The 25,106-nt window shown below is 39.1% G+C and overlaps 2 protein-coding genes and 1 long non-coding RNA gene across 3 annotated transcripts in view; 2 read left to right on the top strand and 1 right to left on the bottom strand.

Moving 5' to 3' along the window:
- The first annotated feature begins 22 nt into the window (after positions 1–22).
- INTS12 (integrator complex subunit 12) lies at positions 23–16,226 on the top strand. Its single transcript, XM_084517235.1, has 7 exons — positions 23–218; positions 6,299–6,462; positions 8,476–8,628; positions 9,300–9,487; positions 12,958–13,117; positions 13,777–13,929; positions 14,849–16,226. Exons 2-7 carry the CDS (start codon positions 6,307–6,309, stop codon positions 15,428–15,430), a joined length of 1,392 nt encoding a protein of 463 aa, XP_084373361.1. The 5' UTR covers positions 23–218; positions 6,299–6,306; the 3' UTR covers positions 15,431–16,226.
- A 2,183-nt stretch (positions 16,227–18,409) lies between these two features.
- LOC311435811 lies at positions 18,410–20,659 on the top strand. Its single transcript, XR_014692415.1, has 2 exons — positions 18,410–19,190; positions 20,189–20,659. It is a non-coding gene; the product is annotated as an uncharacterized lncRNA (long non-coding RNA).
- Positions 20,554–25,106, bottom strand: part of ARHGEF38 (Rho guanine nucleotide exchange factor 38) — a 37,539-nt gene continuing 32,986 nt past the window's right edge. Inside the window, exon 14 of the mRNA XM_084517224.1 lies at positions 20,554–24,563. Within this exon, the coding sequence (XP_084373350.1) occupies positions 24,378–24,563 (186 nt within the window). The 3' untranslated portion in view covers positions 20,554–24,377. The remainder of the gene's footprint in view (positions 24,564–25,106) is intronic.

The raw sequence follows: 25,106 nt of genomic DNA, 5'->3' as shown, positions 1-25,106 counted from the left end.
CGCGCTGCGCGCGCAGCGGGCCCTGCGCTCTGACGGGAGGGCGGGGGGAGGGGAGGCGCTGAGGGGGCGCCCGCACACGCACTCCGCCCCGGCCTCCCTCATTCTCTTTTTTTTGGGGGGTCCTCCCGTTTTTTGGGGGTGTCACAAGGACTCTGGAGAAGGAGGAGAAGAAGGGGGGTGTCTCTAATTGCTGCTGGACCGGCCGCGGGGCCCGGCAGGTAGGATGGGGGTGCGGGCGCTGTGGGGTAGGCGCCTCAGCTGTGTGTGTGGGGGGGAGGGTTTATTCTGTTAAACGGTGCGGTTTGAGGCGCTGGGGATCGGGGAGATCCCTTTCTTTCATCAAGGGAACGTGAGGGAGAAGTTTATGGTGCTGGGGCTTTGGTGGAAGCTGTACAGAGGTTGGGCTGTAGCCAGAGTTGGGCTCTGCCACCGGGATCATGGGTCTCTGTGCACCTGCTGAGGCTCGGTGAGCAGAGATACAGGAAAAGGCAAAGACAATAATATAGATATAACCATTATGCCAGCAATTTGAATCAGTGAGCAGTGGCATCCGTTTAAGCAGCATCCTCAAGGCTGTTTCTGTATTGAAGCCTCATGGTAGCAGGGATGAGCGTATTTCAGTCCCATGGGTATGGGTGTATCATCTACTTGAATAAATGCTCTGATAAAATTGGTTCTTGTGGCAGCAGAACTATCCTGGAGAGCAAAAGCAGTTTGTAGAAAGGGAAGATACAACAGAAGAACTTTATTGAACAGGGAACTAATGACAAAGATCAAGTGCAAAAAGGGAAATGTACAGGAGGTGAGTGTGGAGACAGGCTACAAAGGAGGAATATAAAAATTTTGCTGAGGTGTTTGAGGATGGTACTAGGAAGGCCAAAGCTAAACTAGATTCAAAACTAGGAAGAAATATTAATGGCAACAAGATGCTTTTGTGTGATTGTCAGGAAAAGAATGCGCAAGTTAAATACGGTGCAGCTGCTGAATGGGGCAGGTGACTCACTGACAGCAGACATAGGTGAGGCAGAGGCATCAATGTCAGCTGTGCCCCAGACTACAGTGTGGCCTCCCAGGCCTTTCTGTAGCAAGGCAGGGTTCGAGGAAAAGAGGAACTAGGAGAGGAGTGAAGTGTGGACTGATTGCCTGATATGCCCACGCACCTGGATGGACTGCACTATAGGGTGCTGAGAGCGGGTGGTAGCATAATGAAGCCACTCACTGTTGTCTTGGAAAAGTCATGAGACTGGGGAAGGTTCCCTAAGACTGGAGCAAGGCAAATCTTGTATTCATTAGCAAAAAGGGCAAGAAGGACAATTCAGAGGACTACAGGCTGGCCAGCCTCACTCCTTCCACCCATGGAAGGACCATGAAGGAAGCCAATGTCTTGAGTGAGCTGGTCTGAATTCATTATTGGAAGTGCTTAGAGCAGGGGGCTGCACAGGGTGGCCCCATCGGTCCCCTTCCAAGCAGAAGGATTGATGCCATTTTGTGCTTTAGCCCAGCAGGCAGCTGAGCACCACCCAGCTGCTTGCTTGCTCTCCCCAGGTGGGATCGGGGAGAGAATCAGAGAGGTAGGAGTGCACGAAGTCACGGGTTGAGTTAAGGATAGTTCACTAGATAAAGCAAAAGCTGTGCATGCAAGCAAAGCAAAACAAGGAACTCATTCGGTACTCCCCATCAGCTGGCAGGTGCTCAGCCACTTGCAGGAAAGCAGAGCTCATCAAGGGAAACGGCTTCTTGGGAAGACAAACACGGTCACTCTGAACATCCCCTCCTTGCTTCTTTATGCCAACTGTTACTGCTGAGCGTGGCACCACGTGGCAAGGGACATCCCTTTGATCAGCCTTGGCCAGCTGCTCCGGCTGCACCCCAGCCCCTCGCTGGCAGGTCAGCGCAAGGAGCTGAACAGCTCTTGGCTCTGGGTGAGCAGTGCTCTGCAACAACTAAAAACATCGGTGTGTTATCACCGCTATTTTAATCAAAAATCCAAAACACGGCGTCACAAGAGCCTCTACCAAAAAAATTAACTCTAACCCAGCCAAACCCATGTCATTCTCTGATTCTTAACTGAAGTATCGTTTATGAGAAGTAGGAAGCAGTAAATATAAGGCAATGGTGTAATCATAGAAATGTCAGACAAGCAGGTTACTGTGATAGATTGAAATATTAATTTAAAAGTACAATATAAAACACACTGTAGAATAGAATATAAAATGAAATATCACAGGGCTGCTAACTCCATAATGGAAGATTTTATTCCAGCCTTCTAAAATTCTTTGGATAAGATGTCACACAAATAAGAACTGATTAACCCAAGTGTTCTGATTAATACAGTTGTCTGGACTGCTAAAGTGTGTGAGTTTTGAAATCTCCCTCGTGGGAGATGACTGTGAAATTATGTTGTCATGAATCAAATCCTGATTAAGATACTAAAACAAAAACCGAAGATAGAAGTTCAGTTTTTCCTGCTTTCCTTGATCTACTTCATCAAGAGCTGCATTAAATGTGAGAGTGATCTGAAAAAATATTGCTGGTGAATATGCAAAACCTGCCGCTGTCACAGTTGTTAGATTTCTGCAGGAAGAAAGAAATTCCTGAGGAACAGAAAAATCCAAGGGCGGGAAGGAAGGATGAATTGATGTTTTGGTGGTGTGTAAAATTAATTATTGATAAACACAGAGTAGCACACTGAAAGGGATTTTGTGCTGCTGCTCTGTATTACTGGGTTTTAAGTTAACTACTGCAGGTGTTGAAGGTAGCTGAAAAGGTTGTGAGTGAAAGTCCTCCTTTTAGCAATCAGTGTCAGTGGAAAACGTAAATATAGCTGAGTTTACAAAGAGTGGGTTTGAAAATACCGCTGCAAAATGAATGGAAGGTGTGTATGTTTTTGGAAAAGTGTGCTCAATTGTCTTAGAAAATAATAGGAGTTCAGAACAGACTGACGAAAATAAGGCAATATGACCGTACCTCAAAATGTCATGTAGTCAGATCCATTTAACTGAAAGTGACGATGAATGAGATAATACGTGTATAGGCACGCAAAATAGTAGGTGACAAATTAATGGCCATAAAAGGGCTGTAATACCCCCAGAAAGGTTCGCTATTAAGTTGAAAGACCATGTATTCTGTACAGTGCTCAATTAATTTTCTGTGATTTTTGGCATAAGACAATAGCACGGTCTAGAAATGAGAGATTAAAATATTCCTAGACACTGAGAATAACAACCTACTCAATTGCCATTTTTCCCATAGAGCTTTTCCCATAGAACTATTTAGTGTAGTCCACACTGGAAGGTTTTCAGTGATTATCCACCCTAGAAGGGTTTCTTATATCTCAGGAGTATGTTGTTACTGTACATTTGGTCTTCTCCATCTGTCATCAAACACCTCTTACAGGATAGTGAGACATAAGTTGAGAAGGGTGGTTTAAGGGCTAGACTAATGGTGTAATGCTTGCTTGCTAGAGGGTGCATTCGAGCTCTTGACCCTGCTCTGCAGGTCGCCTACGTCTTCTGTTCGGTTCCTGCTGCATGTGCAAAACCATGTCTGCCCTGGGTCCAAGGATTTTAACGAAGCCCTCTGATGTTGCAGCAGCATAATTAAACTGCTATGCAAAGTGTCATATTCACTTCTTTCCTATTGCTTTCTCCGAAACAGCATTTTAATTATTTTCTGTACAAAGATTCCACTTCAGCAAGGAAGTCAGAGTGCTCTTGCCCAGAGTCACCTATGGCATTATTAATAAAACGCTGCATTTTACTTGCTCCAAAACTATTACGTTGCTATATACTGACTTCACCAGCAGTTTGTGAAAGAAAGCATGAATGAGTGTAATTGGATCTGAGCTTTATAAATATCAAACTACTGATCTTGTCTGTAAATAACTGGAAAAGGCTGCTTTCAAAGCAGATTTTTTGAAATCGCTAGTGTTAGTCCTTGATAGTTGTTATCCATTCATTTTTTTCAAATTATTCCATTTTAAAGACAGCTATTGGTGTGTTCATCTTTCCATTAGATACACTTACCACCTGTAATTTATAAATATACATTTTCAAATTTAAAAATCTGCCTAAACTGAATACCAAATTTCAAATTAAGGCATATTTAAACTGTTTAATAAGCACAGTTCCCTCTCTTCTCATGAGAAATTTCTACTGATGTTTTGGTTATAATTGCAGTGGCCTATGATGTTATTATAATTTACCCTTGAGAACAGAGAAAGAATTGCTGCAATTTCATACACCGATGAAAAAATAAGTACAAGGAACACTTTTAAATCTGGTTTTCAACCATTTCTTAACAATAGAAGTCTTTAAAAAGCTAGTGCTCAAAATAAATTTGGGAAGCATTACCTTCCAAAAGATAATAATGGAATTGTCTTGCTTACTCTTGTTCTCTAAATTCTACAAGCGTACTGAATTGGCTGCTAATGACTGTTGAGGCTACATCTTCCTTATGTACATGTATATATTCCCAGAAGAAACCTCAGGAAAGTAGCTGAAGGTTGTGTGTTTTTTTTGTTGTTTGTAATTGGGGAATTTTTCTAATTATCTGTAGTTGGTGTCTTAATTCTACAGTTTATGTACAATAGAGGGTGTAGAAGTCCTAATTTAAGACTGGTACTGAAATTTGGAAGCTGTATTCGCAGAGCAAAGAAATGGAACAGGTAACTTAACCACAGAGCTCAGGAACAGCCAGAAATTTTAATAGAGGTATATGCGTAAAAAAAAAAAAAGCGTGCTTTCCACACACACTGATTTTGCTTTTTGTAAACATCAGAGAGAGACTGAGTTGTATCGATGAGGCATGTACTGTAGTCTCTGCTTGATCAGTGGAAAAACAGTTAGTGGTGTATAGTACTTTCTAGTAGAAGTTCTGCGGCCACTGGAAAATGATTTGACAAGTAGATTAAGGAATAGAGAACAGGTTCTTGAAGAGGATTCTTAACTCTCTGCTGGGTCCATTGATAAAATCCCTATGAAGTCTACTGTATGTTGAACTCCTTGATGATCTCAGTAGAGTGATTCTCTGGTGTCTCGTGAAAGCCCAGCATGAGATAAAGGTTCCTGGAGACTTCTAGGCAAGTGCTGAGGGAGCTGACTGCTGCTGCTGGTGCATTGGCCAGAGAGGTAAAAGTTCACTGCCTGGAATATCAAAAGGAATTCTTCAGTCAAAACCTTGGAGGCTCCAGCTGAAAAAAATGTCCAGGCACTGCTTTTGAGCAGAACTGATGAAAGTTCTTTCAAGAACATCTTCTGGATTATTGTATAAGAAATGAAATACCCTGACAAAGTGAGATTTGAAGGGATTAATAAGAATTATGCGTATCTGTTTTGGAAAACAGCAGGAAACTTCTCTTTCAGTGTTTTTCTCCTCCAGTTTATGATTGTTAATTACCAATTAAGTTAGCGAGCATCTTTCTTTGTAGGGAGAATTTCTGATGCAAGTGCAGTCCCCTTAGACCTTTTGTTAGAGAAATTGACAGACAAAGCTCCAGAGTGCAAGATACTATTGCTATGAAGCAACCTTTTATTTTTTTTAATTCATTCTATCCTTTTCCTCACTTTATTCCATTGGCATAGGCATTGATGTAGACATAGGCAGTGTGGTATCTTAGAGCTCTGGCTAGTTTCTTGATATGAAAACCTAGGCTGTCACAAGGGAACTTGGCTAAGTCACAACTTAAGTTTGTATTTTTGATCTGTTCCAACTAAATTTAAAAATCAACAGTATATTTTTCAGATTTTAGTAAATAAATAACATTGCATGCAAGCTATTTTATATTTCTATGTTGTATGTTATAGTGAGCTGTTCTCAGAAGTTTCAGGAGTGAATTATTCTGTCAGATTTTTCTTTGTTCTTAAGTGAACAATTAGATAAAACTCCCTGTATATGCATCTTCAAACAAGAAGTGTAGTAACTGCTTTTCTTGAAATTTTTGCTTATTTTGCATTCATTTCAATATTCTGCATGTATGGAATATGAAGAATAAGGAATACTTGCTCTATTTGTGTAAGAATGGTGAGTTTAGGTTTTGTAACTCAGGCATTGCAAAGAACGAAATCTGACATCACTTCAGACATAAAGCCAAAGTAAAGTTCTGCAACTCCTAAGTTCACAATCAGTCATCTTCTAATGATAATTAATTCACATATTACCCTTGCTGTGTTTTAATATAATTTTATTTTGGACAAAAAAAAAGTCTTACACAACATAGTTAGCCACATGCTGTTTGACTTATGCTCTGTATGAATTAAGTTCTTTTTTTTATTTTATTTTATTTTTCCTTCCTACAAAGACAACACTATGGCTGCTACAGTGAACTTGGAGCTCGATCCTATTTTTCTGAAAGCCCTGGGCTTCTTGCATTCGAAGAGTAAGGATTCTGCTGAAAAGCTGAAAGCGCTTCTTGATGAGTCTTTGGCCAGAGGAACAGACTCAAGCTATCGTCCATCTCAGAAGGTATTAATATTAGACAGCATGCGTCATTTTTATATGCCTTGTAAAAGCTTCACCTATTCCTAGTTCACCTTTTACAGCTAAAGAGTTGAAAAGAGAATCAGCAACTAAGGAAAAATTAAGAGTAATTATATAATGTTTAAATGTTTAAATTATATAATGTTTAAATTCATTGTTCCCGTTTTATACAACATAATTCATTTAATTAATTGCAGTTAATGAAAAAAGATCTCTTTACCTTCTTGGTATATCCAGATCTGTAAAAGGGCTATTCCGTACTACAGCGCGAGTGTCATGACTTTGTAATGGTACTTCTTGTGTTTACTTCTATGTTGGCTTTGGCATTTTTCATGATAAGCTATTGTACAAGCTATCAAAGGTGAATCAAAATTATATTTTTCCAGTTATGATCAAAGTTAAAAGCTCTTTAAAATGCAGACATTTTTGCAAACAGATAAATATTAAACGAAAAGCTGTTTACTGATAAAACTGGATCTCTTTTCTCAATATTATTGATGAAGTCATATGAGAGTGAAAAAAATCCCAAATGGTCTGAAGTGTAAATGATTTGTTGGCCAAAAGCATCACCATCCTATATAAAAGCATGATTTTTCATCTACTGAAAATCACTAAACACCTGCTAGAGAGAATATTTGAATCTGAGATTAGCATATGAAAATAATCAAGCAGGGACATCCTACTGTTGCCATGTACTGCCATATGGATAATGAGGGCGTGTTCACCCTTAAGATGCCAACAAGTCAACCTGGGGTGTTGTAATGATGGTCCGTATGCTGGTACCTTAGGAATATTGTGTTTCTGCATGTACACGGTTCCAAAACATCTAAAAGGCACTATTACTGCTACAGCATACGTTGGTTTGTAGTTTAAAGTGGGAGCATAATCACAGAATCACCTGGGCTGGAAAAGACCTTCAGGATGGAACCCAACCACCAACCTGATGTACTGGGTACCGTCCCTAAACCGTACCCGTTAATGGCACATCCACCCATCTCTTAAGTATGCCCAGGGATGGGGACTCCACCTCTCCCCTGTGCAGCCTGCCCCGATACTGTAGATGGGGTTGGAAAGCCAGTTCTGATAACAGTTCAACAGGCAGTCACCCAACATCAGGTGAGACTGGGGCTCAGCCCAGAGAAAGAAATCTTTTGTTCTCCTCTTTTCCTTGTGTCTCCAGTATCAGCTGGACCGCAAAGCTCAGAAATGGAGGAAGAAAAAAGTACAAGAATTAATTCCTTCCCCTGCATTCTCAGGCTGCAGGATTAGTTTCTGGTTGACAGTGGTGTCCAAAAACAGAGCAAGGAGCATGGGGTTATGACAGCCAGAGAAAGAAATCTGTTTCTGATTGCATGCAACAGAAAGTCAGTATGGCTTGTGGGGCTTAAGCTCAGGGCTCATCCCAGCGTACAGCAGAGAATTATTCACTTCTTACCAAGCTGGAGGGATACCTTTCTCATACACATTGTTGTGATTAATCACTCATTTACAGGCTCACTTATTATCCATTGCTCACATGAAGGCATCACGAAGAAGATCTATTGATTTCTGTTGAGATCTAAATTATTAGCCTGGTAGGTGAATATGAACTGAGATTAAGATTTTCCTTCATCAGGGAATGAAGTATTGATATCTGGTGACATCAGATGTCAACTTACATTTTCAGCATATATTCAGTCTTGTCTTCAGAACTATCTCAAATTTTGTGTTCATTGTCCCTTTGAATTTTAAAAACAGAAAAAAAATTAATGTTCTAAAGAGGATCTGTCTTTAGATAAGAAGCATCTTTTCCTCTGGAAGGTGAGTGGTTTAGTAACTAACTGCAGCTGAAACATTAATTTGTGGCTGTGATATAAAAAGATTCAAGATACATCCAAAAAATTTTGGCTATACAAAAAAAAAAAATAATGTATGAGTAAACAGCATTGTGTGATACTGTGATGTAACTAACTGCAAACTTGCAAGTAACTTGCCTTCAACTTTTGTTTCTGTTTTTAGGAAGTAGAACAACCAAAAGTATCGGTTACCAAACCTATTTCCAGTAAGCAAGAGCCTAAAGCTGCTTCTAGTTTGCCTTCTGGCAACAACAATGGCAAGCCCACTGCATCAGAAAAGGTGAAGAAAGAAACAGAAAAGAAATCTTCTGATAAAGTGAGTCTTATTTTTGTTTCCTGTTGACATAACTCCGCTAACAAATTTGAAGTGTTTTACATGTAAACTCCCTTTTTCTGTGTAATCTGTGTAACTCAGCTCTCAGTAATTGTGCATAGCTATGAGCCTAGGAGCTGCCTTATCCAATCATGTTATCACAGAATATCACAGAATTTTCTAGGTTGGAAGAGACCTCAAGGTCATCGAGTCCAACCTCCAACCTAACGCTAACAGCCCTCCACTAAACCATATCCCTAAGCTCTACATCTAAACGTCTTTTGAAGACTTCCAAGGATGGTGACTCCACCACTTCCCTGGGCAGCCTGTTCCAGTGAACAGGCTGCCCAGGGAAGTCACTTAGGCAATTCAGTATAGGTCTTGGGACAAGTGAATGTTTTAAATGTAGCAATAATAACAGGTTAATAAAATGTGTCAACCCAAAATGGGGTTTTCCTGAGGATTTCTTGAGGATTTTGAGGTGAGGTACAAAAAGTGGACTTGAGCTCCTAGGTCATAAATATTTTGGAGAAAATGTATCTAAAGAAAACATGCTCTGGGTGTGCTGTATAAAGTACCCTGTCTTATACTGCTAAGCTAATTGTTCCAATCATTTTCTCATTTTAATAAGATCCATTAGGTTTCTGTGTTTTCACATTCTGTGTCTGTGATAGGTAAAAGCAGATACTGTGGAAGGAGCTGATATGCCAAAGAAGCCCAGGCTTGAGAAGCAAGAGGCTCGTTCCTCTCCTATTACAGTTCAGACGAGTAAAGATTTATCCATGCCTGACTTATCTAGCTTTGAGGAAACCAGTGCTGATGATTTTGCTATGGAAATGGGTTTGGCCTGTGTTGTTTGCAGGTAAGTCAACACTGCTTCATTGCAATTGTCTGTGCTTCTGTTTGGTTTTGTCTGTGTACTGTTTAGTTAATGCTACCTGTAGGTTTTGTTCTGGAAATCGCTTAAGCACATATGCAAAATTAGTACATTTAAGCACCCTTTATGAACAAGAATGGTTGCTTGAAAATTGAGCCTGTAATGAGAAGCTACTTTTCTTGTTTGGGAAAGAGGACATGAGAAATAAAAAAAAAAATAAACAAGATATCAAACCTAGTATAACAAATACTGATTTAAGTATTGGAAAACAAGTTCAAATATTAATAGCTAATACCAAGCAACGTTCTAGAAAATCCGTTCTCTTCTGAGTGCATTTTTGGTGGTGTTATGAGTTCTGTATGTGTTGCTCCCATCTTCATAATCATTTGCCATTGCTTTACACATGACCATGTTTTTCAGTTAACCCTGTAAATACATCTTCGGTCATGCAATCAAGATGGGTTCTTTTCACTTTTCAGCAAGGGCTTATAAAATGGATCATAGCAACATTCTCTTAACAAGACATCTCACGTTAACAAATATTAAATACACTTTCAAATATTCACCCTGGGATCAAATAACTTGAATCAGGATTTGGTTTCACAGATGATTTATATCCCCATAAATCCCCATTGCTGTCAAAAGGAACTGTTTGGCTCTTCCAGTTGTACGTCCTTCCTTGTCCCAGTTAGGGGTGTATCACCAACACAGTATGTTATCAACCGAATCAGCTTCTGGATCAGCTCTCCGCTCAGGTTCTTCAGTAGGTTTACATTTCAGTCAGCTTAGTGAGTGTACTTATGCTGACACATGTGGATACAAAAACATGGGGCCAGGACAAGGAAGAAGGTGGGACTGGCCAGGTTCCTGGTAGCATTACTAATTACTATTTTCTAGCTCAGCTTAAGCCAGTTGGGAAGCCATGTTCTGTTTAACTTTGTTCTTCAGTCATCTCCATGGTCGTTCCGGTTGTGCAGATGAGGAGGTGCATCCAGTCCATACAGGATAAATTTCCATTGTTACAGCTAATTATACTGTTAACCAGTTATGCAGTGATGAGATTTCACTTTATTCCCAAGTGTTGGTTCAATTTTTTAATCTTTTTATTATAGACATTGAAAAAGGAAGAACAGTTCAAACATTTGAAGTCTGAAATAAATCTTTCAATTTTACCTTCTTGCAATAGCACTAATAAAACAGCTCCTATTAAGGTGATGCCAGAGGAAGGGAGAAGCACAGCAGGAACAAAAGAACCCATAGAAAAAGGATGGCAGCAGTCATCCAAGACTTGGGATTTGTTTTCATTTTATGTGAAAACTGCTGGAACTGATGTCTTCTGGTTCTTGATTTCCAGCTCAAGCTGGGTAGGATTGTTTTCAGAGCACTCACACTTCATACTTCCTAAATCCAACATTTGTTACCACTGTATTCCACTACTTACTTCTCAGCTGTCAATATGGGGGCCCTTACGGAGGCTGTGCATCTCGAGTCTAAATACTGACATCCCTGTACATATGAAATATACAAAGCACTAGATACTTCTGTAAAATAACTCTGGTACGAATAGCATTTGGAAACTGACAGCTTTTAATATTTGTGTGTGAACAGTTGTGAATGAAAACACCATGTCCAGTGGTAGAGTGCATGGGGATCTCTTTTTAATCTTAGCCAAATGTCTTATATTGCTTAAGAAGACAAGTTGACAACAAGACCCCAGCTGTGAGTTCACAAATGCAAAAGAGTGCATTTGAATTTTAACTATTCCTTTTTTTAATAGATGTAGAAACCAAAGTAAAGACACTAGCAAATCCCAGAGAAACATTTAATGTAAAAAGTATTTGCACAATTATCAGGTGTATTGAACTTTGCCCATGGTGATTTTTTCTTGTTCTGTTATACCAAGGTAGGCACAAAGAAGGAGAGAATATTTAAATAACTTCACCCTTCAATGCTTGCAGATCATAGAAAAACAGGGCTCAACAGCTACAAGGATTCTCAGTTATATGAAGTAATATTACAACAATTTGCAGATAATACTGAACTTCTTTATATATATATATATATATATATATATATATATATATATATATATGTATTTTTAAAATGTTATTGAAAGAACAACCTTATTTTTATGAATACTTGTTTGTTTTCTGAAGGTAAAAAGTCGATAGGTTTGTTTCACAGCTATCATTTAAAAATGAGGCTGGTTTAACTTGATTCCAGGCATGAACAGTTCAGGTTTTTTTTATTTAGTCTGGGATTATCTTTGTAAGTTTCAAATAAGGTAAGTCTCATCCCTTGAGACATGGGGTTAAAACATCACAGCTTTGTTCTGACCCCATTTATTTAGGAATAATAAACAAACAAAATGGCTTTTGAAATATCCTGCATCTAAAATGATAGGCCCTGGAATTTCAGAAATGTTTCTTTCTTTGTTTTTTTAAATAGCCCATTTAAAAGAGAAAAAATGTTTAGAAAACATTCTAGTGTCCATATGGACAATACCTTCAGACTTCATTTTCCTGTTATATAAAGAAATAAGGAATTACCTTTCTGTACCCATCTACAAATAGAGTTTCCATGGTTACCTGGGTACCTGCTCCTCAGGGATATGAGCAAAAGCAGCTTAGCAATTAAATAGCCTGATTTGTCATCTGAAAGAAGAAATCATTAGGAAACTGGTATTTGGCTAACTCACAGACATACTTCTAGTCATGTGTACATCACTAATTTGTCATTTATATAGCGTGATTACTTTCACCAGAGACCCACGCAAAATTAAGTCCTCATCACCAGCTTACGTGTTTGCTCCAAGGCAGTGCTGCACAGTTAATCCTCTCTGTTTCATCTTTCCATGATTCTGGTATTATCTCAAATCCCAAGTGTCTGTCTGTAGGGACCAAAAGGATGGCTAATAAAACACCTGCAAAGTAGTGTATTTTGGATGGTGATGCTTTAAAATCCTTTAGCAGAAAGCATTCTTATATGCTTGTCAGTGCAAAATTATTTGTTCTTTATCTGTATTGCTCTACAGTTTACAACAAAATTATCCAAATGTAGGCTAGGCCTTTGGATGCTACTATAATAAAGAAGTCACATAATTGGTAAACTGTGAGGTATCTCTAAAATCCCTAGGTGAAGAAAACCAGGTGAGACTTTAATTTCTAATATAAAAATCAAAAAGGAAAACAAGAAGTGTCATGTATGCATGTTTAATAATATTGGACTTTTTAATGTAAATTCTGGAGTGAAAATCTAAAAACTCCAAATTTCTAAAATATTTATTACTCATACAGGGGAAAAAAGGTGATGTAGCTCACTTGCCACAGGCACAAAATATTTGTGAAGGTAAAAATACTTCTAGTTTTCGTCTTAAGCCTTGCAACATTTGCAACAATTGGATAATCCTTTAAGTGTTTTCTCCAATAATCTGTTCTTAACTATTTTCTCTGCAGGCAAATGACAGTTATTTCTGGGAATCAGCTAGTGGAGTGTCAGGAGTGCCATAATCTCTACCACCAGGATTGCCATAAACCTCAGGTGACAGACAAGGAAGTGAATGATCCTCGACTTGTGTGGTACTGTGCCCGCTGTACCAGACAGATGAAGAGAATGGTAGGAGTCATTTCTTTGCCTAGTATAAACACTATTTGAACAGAGCAGGTTATTTCTTATACATGAGGATATCTTATAGTCTGCAGCTGTCTTTGGAAGCATGGTGGAGAACCTAAAGTATTCTACTATCATCAGGCTCTGAACTGAGCAGAGTATTTGCTTGAGGTCAATTATTGCACAGGATAGCCTTTGCAGTGACTTAAATTTTTCCTTCCGTATGCCCATATCCTTTTTTTAAAAATAATAATAATAATAATAAAAAAAAATCTTCCATTTTACTTGCAAATTCTTAGGATTTCTACAGCCTGCATCCCGATACTGCTGGGTCATGTCCATGTCTTCCTCAAGTTCACCCTGTCTTTGCCTTCTTTCTGTGATGGCGCAGTGCTTTCCTGTTCCCTAAGCATCAACACTGCCTCTCTCCCCACAGTGAAATAGAAAATCCTGTTCAGTAGGGCTTTTTGACTGAATTCTGTCCCCAGTACCGTATTCACTATGTTCTCCACAATTCTAGTCTGTTACCTTACTTCTGAGGCACTTTTCGGCTTGAAATTGTAAAGGCTAGACTGCAATATGAGAATGCTAGTGTTTTTTCTTAAAACAGTCTATATTATGGAGCCTATAACTAGCTGTTGTTGCTGTTTTTTTTTTCTACACAGGCTCAGAAGACACAAAAACCACCTCAAAAACCCGCTCCAGCAGTGGTTTCAGTTGCACCAGCTGTGAAAGATCCATTGGTCAAGAAGCCAGAAATTAAGTTGAAACTTGAGACCCCATCAACTTTTCTGGCATTCAAGAGAACAGAAGTCAAGGTAATGCAGTTTAAATTTTTCAGAGGGAGAATTTACATTCCACTGCATAATTACATATATTTTTTGAAGTCAGACCCATCCTTTCCCACAGGAACCATGAATGAAAGTCTGCTATACTGCAGGTGGTACCATAGCACAGTGATTTTGCATTAGCCCTAAAAGAGCTGGAAGAAAAAATCAACTCCCTAAAACATCCAGCTGTTGACTGTACTTTTATGTTAAAAGAGTGAACAGAATTTATTCCGGAAATTTTTTAATGATACTTTATACAAGAAGGAATCCTCATAATTCTATAAAAGATGATTTGCTCTTTGTGGTCAAGTAACATTTGTATTTTTTATTAGTTAGAAGGCTTCTTGTTATGGGAACAGGGAAACCCAGCTGATGTTGTGAGATCTAATTTAGGAGGCTAATATATGTTGTCTCATGCTTCTAATTCCCCAAGTTATTTAATAGATGTCGTTGCAAGTTGGTTAAGGGTGGTAAACCAGAAGCAGCATAATAAATAACACATCTAACAAATGATGACTCTTACCTAGGAAAACACATCTGTAACTCGGAATCAAAGCAATTAATCTGTGTTTGAAGTTGTATTTGCTGTTGTGCTGCCTGGATGGGAACAGCTGTGAAAAAAGTTGGGGGATCCCAATGCCATATGATAAGCTGCTAGCTTTATTTAAAAAAGAAAAAGGGGGCTGGAGGAAGGTATTACTGGTTTTATTTGGCTGGGAAATTTAAAGTTATCTTCATCTGCATCCTTTCCTTTTCCTGTTAATGCTTTTTAACTGTAGTGACCAGTGACAAAATATTGTCCACTGGGTGTTCCTGGGAAAAGAACTGAAATGGGCTCAATCTATTCCTGCTGTGATGTGTTAGACAAATAAATGCTACTATAATAAGAATGATTTCTTTATTTTAGACCTCAGCAGCAGTTTCGGGGAACACAGCCAGTACAAGTGTTTCCTCTTCAGCAACCAGTGGCCTTACAGGATGGGCTGCCTTTGCAGCCAAAACCTCCTCTGCCAATCCATCAACTACCAAACTGGGATCAACAGCACAGAGTGCCAGCGGGAAACCTGCAGCTTCTTCAAACAACCAGAAACCTGTGGGTTTGTCAGGGTTGGCAACTTCCAAAACGGGACTCGGGTCAAAAATAGCTTCAGGTAACAACAGCACAAGCCCTGTACAGCTGAAACCTCCTCCGCCTTTGACGCTCGGGAAAACCACTCTTAGCCGTTCGGTAAGCAGCGACAACGTCAGCAAAGTAGGGCTCCCTAGTCCCAGCAGTACCACACCGAGCACCAGCATCCAGGTGAGCGGTGGGAATGGCAACAGCGGGACTGCGGGTAACAGTGGGGGCAGTGCAAGCAAAACCACAGCAGATACCAGCAATCAGTCAGCCTCCCTGAAAGGCCCGACTTCTCAGGAATCGCAGCTCAATGCCATGAAGAGGCTACAGATGGTCAAGAAGAAGGCTGCTCAAAAGAAACTCAAGAAGTAGTGCCGCTGCTGGCTGACTGTTGGTTGTGTTCTGTGAAGCAGCAGCATTTATGTTTCTCTTAAAGAAAATATCACGGTTACTGGACTGAACCAGTAATTAAATCAGGGAAGCCCAAAACCGATGTACAGGAGGCCAAGCTTAGGTAATCCTAGTATTCCTTCTGACTTCACAAATTAGGAATTGAATATGCTAGAGGGATATTTGCTATTACATGCTCCTGTTTTATAGCTCAAAGCAATGAAATGTGAAGTTGTAAACATCGGGTCTTCTGGAGTATTAAAGAAAAAAAAAAGATTTATGTGGACACTTAATAAATTGGATTTAATGAACCTGTCATCTTAAGCAGTACTATTAATAAAAAGCATTATTAATCTGGGAAATCACTACCACTTCTCTTTCAGCCTGTTTTCTGATATTTAAAATGCTTCTTCTCTTCAGAGTTCTGTGTTGTGCAGTTAATGAAGTTTATCCCAAATTGTACACTTCATTAAAGAAAAAATAGATTTTTCTTTTTACTGACTTCAAAAAAATTAACTCTGTTTTATATCATGAGAATTTTAAGTGGCATATTTTGCTTTTGTGCACTGAGAAACCTCATCTGTCATTTTGTTGCTGTTCTCTGAGGGACGAGGAAAGGGTAGAAGATGATAAATGAGTCCCGAAGTTGTCAGAAGAGTGGAAGAGAGCCAAAACAGTATTTTCAACCTGTAAAAACCCTTGGTTTTCCTGTTATAATGTGAATGGAAAATATGTGTTGGGCACTGTATCTTATAATTAAAACCCTGATCCCATTGAACCATATTGTTTTGATATGAGAGAGAAGGGAAAACAGAAAAACATGAAGGGAATCACTGTTTATGTCAGTGCGTTAGTTCCCTTTCTGGTGCACCTTTGATCATGTTGTGTGTACCAAAGTAGTAGTGCCTGCTAACCTATCTTGGAAAATGAAGCTTACGTTCTTAACTGTTCTAGCATAGCCTGTGTGATTACTGTGAGATCGCTGCCTTCTGATACAAGGAGTGAGCAAAGGTAGAAATAATAGTTAGCGACAGCATTGGTCACTGTTCAATACGTTGTATGGATAAAACCACTCTCTGTGTTTGTTACAGTTATGGCATGAGTAGGAAAATCTTTTCTAGTAACTTTTGGGGGAGGTAGAAACAGGAAAAGATGCATATAAGTGCATGTTTTTCTACATGCTACTCAAAGTAGCAAATGGATCACATGCATTATGGAAGTTTGGTTCCTTTTCCCTGTTCCACTCAGTGATTTTGTTTTTAAAAGGAGTGCTACTCAGGTGTGCTTTCTGCTGGAAAAACTTTGTTTGAATTTGCTAGCAAATGTTGCAGGTTTCTTTGCTAATAGGATATTGAAGTTGGATCTTTCAAGGCTTATGGGGAGATGTGTTGGATTTGCAGGTGCAGCTTGGAGAGAGGTGCCAGGGCATGTTGGAGATGGAGAAGAATCTTAAGCTTGTAGGAACTTGATTGCAATCTCCTGGCTGTAGAAGTGTATTCACAAAGAAATGAAAGGACACAGGCCTCACCCAGCTATCCTAGGGCACCTGTCTGATCTCTGAAGTTATAACTGGAGGAAAAACTACAAAACAACCTCCAGTTTTGGTGTTTCACAGTGTCAGATGTGTATTAATGTCAAGACCCATGGCAACCTCGCTGCTTGCATGTCAGGTTGGCTAGCCTGCCAACACTGCCTGAAGGTGCTAGGGCCAGGATCTGGAACTCAGGAGGCCAAGTATTAGGACCCATGTAATCCAGAACAGAGATCCTAATATGCCACCCCACTGTCCATCTCATAGCATTCATGAGACAAAGGGGTTTTGGTTTGTTTGATTTGGGTAGGGATATTCAGAAACCTTTTTCCTTTCTTCCCAACTCACAAACTTGCTTTTTTTTTTTTCTCCCACTCTAATTTACTTGTGTATTTAGAAGTGATATATGGTATTTTAGATGTTAAAATAGGTCCAAAATATTCCTAATAGCATAGATTTTCAAATAGAAAAGGGTTTTTCAGAAATCTGAATGTATTCCTTTAGTCCATCATGGAAGTGAATGTTCATGCTTTTTCATAAAGAATAATGAAAAAAAAACTGCATAGGAAAAGTTTCCTTTTTATAACCAGTGACGTATTCCACACACCTTCCATGTTAACTGTCATATCTGTGTTTACCTTGCATTGTTACTTAGTGTCTCGGTTCCAGGAGCAGAGGAAGCAGATGCTGCAGGACTGTTGCAAGAGAGGAGCTGGGATGCATCCAGGCACTGGCAGTGTTAGAGGTGACTTGTATCCTGCAAGCATCTTGGGGCCTCTGCCTACCTGTTAATAATGCTGAGAGCTTGAAAAGGGTGGGGGGGGGGGGGGGGGGAAAAGAGAGTATTTGTCTCTGTTGGGGTATTCTTTAAGTTCAGTATGGTAAATTCCCATGTCCAGAGCTTTAGGTGGGATCAGCTTGGTCTCTCTTCCCTTTGCAGAGCGTAAGCCCCCAATACAGCCTTGCACTTAGCCTGGCTGCTGTTACAGTGAAGGTTTGTACACGCTGTGACTGTTTCTCAGGAGCTTCTTGCTGAGATATTTGTGTCATTTTCCTGACTAGACCCTAGATCTCTCACCCACAAGCTTCCCTTCAGCTCTTTTCATTTATCCTGCTGGATTTTGTTACGCGTCTTTGAACCCGTTCCAGCCACATGCAGGCAACACATAATGCTTTATATGCTGCTATTAAGACACAGGTACTTGAGAAAGTGTCATATCTTCCAGCTCTCCACTCACACCCCTGAACTGTTCACAGCTGTGCTCGCTCTGTTTGTCCCAGATGATCCATGTTTTGTTCAGCTCTCAAGAACTGGAAAAGGATCTTCAGTCTTGCTGACTGTGACCAGCCTGCAGCAATCCCCTCTCGGTTCCCTCTGTTGAGAGGAGCATCTCTAATTATGAAAGCACCTCAGAGTTTAAGAGGTAGGTGAAAACTACAGCTTTTCTTACCAGTTCTATGTTTCAAGTGTGTGTAAATAGCTGTAGTATGCAGCTACTTCCTTCACCTCCTTTCCCCTCTCCGCAACTAAGATTTTAGGCTAAGATTCCTTAAATATCCAAAGGAATAGCTTCACTTACTCAGGATAGCCTTGGTTACATTGACAGCTTTTGTTCTTTTTTAACTATAATTTCCTGTGGGGTAAAAAAGGAAGGTTTTGTCTTTGTAGTGCCTGCAGCTTCCAGGACAATTTAAAAATAACAGCATTAGGAAGAGAAAGAAGCTCTGGATTCTGGTGCTTTTTGATCAGCCCATCTTTCCTGCTCCCTATCAGAGGAGGTTTTTAATGGTGGTATAGTAGGAAAAGACATTGAACCAGTTTTCATTTGCAAACAGGAGGCATAATTTTCTTGTGAAATGTTAGTCTGAAGAATGTTGCATGTGCTATGAAGCAGAGTATGAAGATTGATTCTTTTAATGGCTGGAGTGCTACTATGTAAAGTATTCACTCTAGTGGTATAATTTGCTCCCACAGGAAGGTTCAAGACGTAAGCTGCTCCCATCTTGCCTCTGAATATACATAAAGTTTTGCTTTTGAGAGTTCAGGAGCTTACATCTGAACTCTGCGTTTCTCTTTAGGTACACTGTATGGGGTGAACAAAAGCGGAAAAAAAAAGATCTTTGTTTTCAAACTGTGGTAGCTCGTGCCATTTAAAATACCTCTGAGACCTGATTTGAGTGCATCCTGATGATTTTACTTCTAAAACCCAGGTATGAGTTGGCTGTAGGTCATCTATTCATTTAGAATACAATGACATATGCTATACCTTTTGTGAATCCCCATCGTTTTCTTCTAATAAAGCCAAGTCTAGCTGGACTTGTTGATGCTGCTCTATTAGCAAAATCTGCAGAAGAACTGCAACATGTATCAGCAAAGGACTTTTTTTTCCATTGTAACTTTTCCTGATTCCTAAATGAAATATAAAGTCTCCTTCTGTTGGTATAAAAATGTCAATTAGGATTGTGATTCTTTGAAGTATTAGATCAGGAGGGATTTATAGCATAGACCTCGTCTTTTAAGTCAAATGTTTAGCTTGAATATGTAAATAGACACTGTTGAAAAACAGAGTAGATTGAAGGGAACAGTTGCTTTCTGCCTTGAAGTTATAGTTAGGATGGAATTAACAACTGTATTTTCAGGAGAGGGATCCGTTCCACAGGACTGTTAACTGAATTTGCACTTCAGATTGAAGATCTGTGTAGGGCAGAAAGAAGGAAGGTCCTTTGGATTTTGAGAAGTGTATCTCATATTTATTTAGAAAAAATAATTGGAAAACAGTTCTGTGGTTTTCTGTCCCTAAACCAGATTGCTCTGTGACTTACTGTAAGAATGGCTAACTGACTTTTCTTACCGATTTTATAAATTGGTATGGTAATACTGTACTTCCACTTAAATAGAATGTTATTCATAGATGCCCAGATTTTGACATCCTTAGTAATGTGAATGAACTTGCTCTGGTTGCACGAACATGCCAGGTTGGATGGGGCTTTGGGCAACCTGGTCTGGTGGGAGGTGTCCCTGCCCATGGCAGGGGGGTGGAAATGGATGGTCTTTAAAGGTCCCTTCCAACCCAAACCATTTTGTGTTTCTATGAGCACTTCTGGCTAGACTAGGGACTGCTGGTGGTATCCAGGTCTAAGAGGAAAGATGCTGGCATCAAACACACAGCTCTCTGTTACGTCAGTAATACACCTCTTTTCTATTACAGCTTATGATGGAACTCTGGCTGGATGTGACAGAAAATAACGGGCACAACCAGAGAAGTAGCGACAAAAGAACAGAAGTAATGTGATATTTGCAAACTTGAAGAGTATTTTGGATCTCACTGCTGTAAAAGTACTGAGCAAGTTCTAACATATTAATAGATAAGCTAAGATGTATACCAAATATGCAGAATATTGTTTGAGGCAACTGTCTGTTTTCTCTGCTGTGCTAGTTTTGCAGTGACACTTTTTATAGTTCACAACAGAAGAAGCAGACTTTGGGTAGCATATAAAGCTCTTTGCTCCTGGAAAAAGTCTCATTGATGTTGTTTTTGTTGTTTGTTTTAACAAAACAAAAAGACAACGTATCTTTACAAAAATAAATTTTTATTATTACAATAATTTAAAAGAAGATTTTTCACCATTTATGAACAGTACTGTAAGAGGAATCATCAATAATAGATCTGTAAGCACAAGCATTGTTACGGCTGTGTTTTCTTTCACAGGTCTAGTTCATTTCACATATCTGTATTTTTACAATCTCTTTTAAAATGACAGCAGAAGTGTATTTTACTATTCGAAGGTGCTAATTACTCAATCACAAAGTCAGAAGGAATAATTCTTCTACCTGTGTTTGTGCTGAAAAGGTGACTCCTTAGTTAAAGTGCACAAGCACCCTCCAAGCAGAGGGAAGGCAATGAAGCACACAGTTGCCAAAGACTCTAAGCTGTGTTCATTGGCTTGTACGTTTGCTGGGTTCCAGGCTGTCAATGTCAACACTTAAAAAACACTTAAAATAAAGTGAATTGCCCTTGATTTGACAAACACTTTAGCTTGTGTGGACCCAATCTTGGAAATTTTTGCACATGCTTGCTGTCACAACTGCTCAAGTAAGTAAAATGCATATTTGAATATATGCAAGGTCAGTCTAATAAAACTGTAGCCTGTTCCTGCTTCAATCAAAATAGATTAGTTCTGTCATTAATGAGAACAAGAAAGCTCTTAGAATACTGTAACCTTCTTCACATGAAAGAAACTGCTGCAAAAACATTACACAGTTCTTAGGAATTTCTGGAGAACTAACATATCTCAGTTCCTAGTATTTAAAGCGTGACCTTAACAAAAATGTGTCTAAGCAAGTCTCATTTGAATTGTTGTAAATCTCCTTAATGTAGGAAGGCTTTAGATTCAAAGAGCATCTCTTCATGTTTTGCAGTGATTGCAGTTTGCATTAATTCGTTTAAAAGAAAAATAAAAGCTTGCCATATACCTGTAATATCAAATCATAACACACAAAACTTTGACTTCCTGAGATGATTAAATAAGCCAATCTATGTGAATACTTAATAAAGTGATTATTAGTGAAATTAGCAAATTCCAAGATACTGTAAAGATAAAAAGAATATAATGAAGTCATATAAATTAGCCCACAATATAAAATTAAGGGTACTAACCATAGACTAGGATTTCATAGCCTATTAGGAGTTCCCAAATCCTGTAAAAATTCAGTGAAATAGAGGTGGGAAGCTCCATTATATTTCATCCTTCATTTCTTTTTACTTCAGGATCCTTAGTAAACATTTTGGAAAGCAGCATTTGAATAGACTTTGAGACACCTTCACAGAGCCTGATTTTTCATCGTGAATATACATAACACTCAAAATCAGAGCCCTCCGTATGACTCAAGCTGAGTTCTCAGAACTAACACTTCAGACTTTTTTTTTCTGACTCTGTCCCTTAATTTTCTTGTCTGAAATGCTAAACTTCTTCATTGTGCTTACATGACTGCACTGAACCTATTAAACACAATTCAGTCATTTCTAAAACTGTTTCAGCTATTGCAAATAGGTCATCTCCAAATAAAATATTCTGAAACGTAAGGCATGCTGAAAAGCTTCTTGTATACATCTTCCCCGCAATCTTAAAATATAAGCACTGAAGCAGGGAAAACACAGTAGGGCAGAATCAATTGTAGTTTCAATTCATTCATCCAAGCTGATGCTTGCCCTCCTGCACCCCAGCTTTGTTTTTTCCATTTAAATAATAACAAGTTTTCTGTAAAAACAGCTTCATCCATTAATAAAAGGGATAGGAACCTTTTTTGCTTGCAAACGGCAAGACTGAAATGCATAAGGTTATGTACAAGTTAGGCAAAACCACATGATATCTATTATTACTGGTCATTGGATTGTTCACAGTGTTTCACATAGTGATTTCTGGATGTCCATCTCAGAGAACTCAAAAAGTTTCTGTCATAGGATTTAATCCAGCATAGATTTCAGGATCTTATCTCTGCGATCTACATTCATCTGAGCAAAACTGAGAACTTCACCTTTTCAGTAAAATGAAAGAAAAATACAGGACTCTAAAGAAAATGCAACTAGATTCATTTGTGCAGCAAAAGCAATTTTTTGCATCAGCTACCATAATTTCTCTCATCCTTTCTTTGCTGACAGGTTATTTCCTATTATATCTCAGGAAGGGTTTGGGTTCATTTTATCTTCATACCCCGCACTTCAGCTACAGGAAGTAGAAACTTGCACAATAGCTTTAGAACAATTTCTTCATCCACACACCCTTGATCAGCAACATCCCCTCATCAAATTTAATAATGTTGTCACTTTAATGGTCAGTCAGTAATAAGCAATTATGAAGCAATACAGAAAATACCTGACAGGAGTTTTATCTTTCTCTTACACTAACTGCTTTAGGCCTAGTCTCTTGCTTCTTCCCCCCTTTTATGCAGTGCTTAGCACAATAAGGTCTTCATTCATCACTAGAGGGGCTAGGCATTTCTGTATCGAAATAGATTGTGATGAACACTCAGTTATCAATGGTAATAGTAATGACGTATCGTTAGATCACCATTCGGTCTAGCTCAAGTGTAGGGCACCAGCCTGACCTAAGGATTGCTGCAGGCAGTGAACCTCAAGAAGCACGACTTGAAAATCATGTCACTCCTTGTTTTTTTTGTTTGTTTGTTTTCTCATGCTCACTGAGGATATGATGTGAACCATTTTAACTTATTAAAATAACCTTAACGGTTTTTAAGATACCTTAGCAAAATACAGGGGTTCTGACCCTGAGTTTTGCAAATTGTAAATCGGCTCATTAATATGTTCTTCACTCACTGTTCACTCTAATGTTAGACACTTTCAAAATGAGAATGTGTTTTTTTTCTGGAAGAGAAATTTTGACACATCTTAAATCCTAGCTTATTCACTAGACAGTAAGATCTCTGTATCTGACCTAAGGAGTCAGATAGACAGTAAATATTCATGGTAAGGCATTGCTTCACTTTTTTTTCCCCAAAGCTTAATAAATTCCCAAGCCTAATAACACAAGTTTTGTTTCACTACACACGTCCTGCACTATAGCACAGTTAGTCTAGAGGCATGTAATTTCAAACCTAGAGGCACATTCATATTGCTACAAATTATTGCCAATCATATGAAGTAGTTGTGATTTTTTTTTCTGAGAATTATAACTTCCCTATTTCACGTTACCTGTTTCTTGTGCCTGCTATTCCTCTCCACGCATTTCCATATTTAACTAAATATACCTTCTTCCCTGAGACCAGCCACTAGCACCAACATACTCAGTATGTTTTAAATTGAAATGTTTCCTATGAAAATGAAACCCTTTTTCTCTTCCCACTTCAATATTTGTCACTGAGAAAAAGGTTCATTACAAAAGTGGCTGAGGATAAAAAAAGACAATGGAAAAGCCCTGAGTATTGAGATTTGTCTATGTTCATCAAGGTAGGGGCTTAGGAATAATTCATTTTGAACTACAATCCCTGAAGACTAGATTTGTCCTTTTTCAAGGCTATTTGTCTTCATCTTGAATATTATTTGCTGAATATCATGAAAGAAAAACATAACGTTAGCTGCAATGTGTACTTGTAGGTTGACTTTTGACGTAGGACACTGACAGAAGAGAAAATTATGGGGTAATAGAAAAGCCAGCTCTTCGAGATGTTAATCAGAATCAGTCTTCCTATTAAATGTTTTCTCCCTCAGGTCTTGACAAGGTGATGGCTTTTGGAGAATGGAGGTTCTCAATATCATGTGTGCACTGTACCAGATGCCATGGCTTCTGTCAGTCAATTGTGAGTTTGCCTTGCTTTCTGCAAACTGTAATAGATTATTATTGTCTGCTTCAGAGAAACGCGCTGAATGGACCTTTCTGTTCCTAAGCGTATGTCATCTTCCCGAGATAATTAGATGGTACATATCCTTTCTGACCTTTGGCTTCTGCTAGCCACCATTCTTTATTGCCACTCAGGTCAGAAAAACGAAGTATCCTAACCTTCTGGTACTCCTCAAGACTGAGTTCCTGATCATTTCTTGCTTGAAATGCATAAACAGCGTAGAAGGTCTGAAAAAGGAAAGCCGCAAAAAAAAAAGAAAACAAAACTTGAATTCAGAAATGTAGCCACATTTTATCCTGTCATTGTGTGTTAGCGTGAATTCTGGATATATAAATGTGTGAGAACGTATCTGAGCCACTACGTAACTGCATGGTCTGTAATTGCTGCACAGAGTACAAAGAACAGGGCCAAAACAAAAAGTAAAACTGAAGGATCTGAGGAATTCTGCATGGGAAGGAACAAAACAAGCTCTGAGGTATCAACAAAAGAGAGCGCTACGTCAGTAAGGTTTTCAGCTCATACCAAGTGTTTGTTGCTGTCACACCAAGCAGCCTTGGACAAGCCCAAGAATTTCCAGCAAGGTTTCCATGTAGAGAATCACCTCTCCTAAAGCTCCCGCACTTAAATGTGGCAGCTGCTAGGACAGATCCCTCAAGCCATCTTCTCAGCTGCCAGAGATCCTATCTGCAGCGATCAGATCTGGAGAGGGTAAAAACGGGGTACTTCTGTGCCTTGCTGATCAGCTTTGCCCCAGCTGTCTTGTCAAAGTT

This window comes from Aythya ferina (assembly GCF_964211825.1).
Source record: "Aythya ferina genome assembly, chromosome: 4".
Taxonomy (NCBI): Eukaryota; Metazoa; Chordata; class Aves; order Anseriformes; family Anatidae; genus Aythya; species Aythya ferina.
The sequence above is the reverse complement of the archived record's forward strand: the minus strand, read 5'-3'. Positions and strand labels throughout refer to the sequence as shown.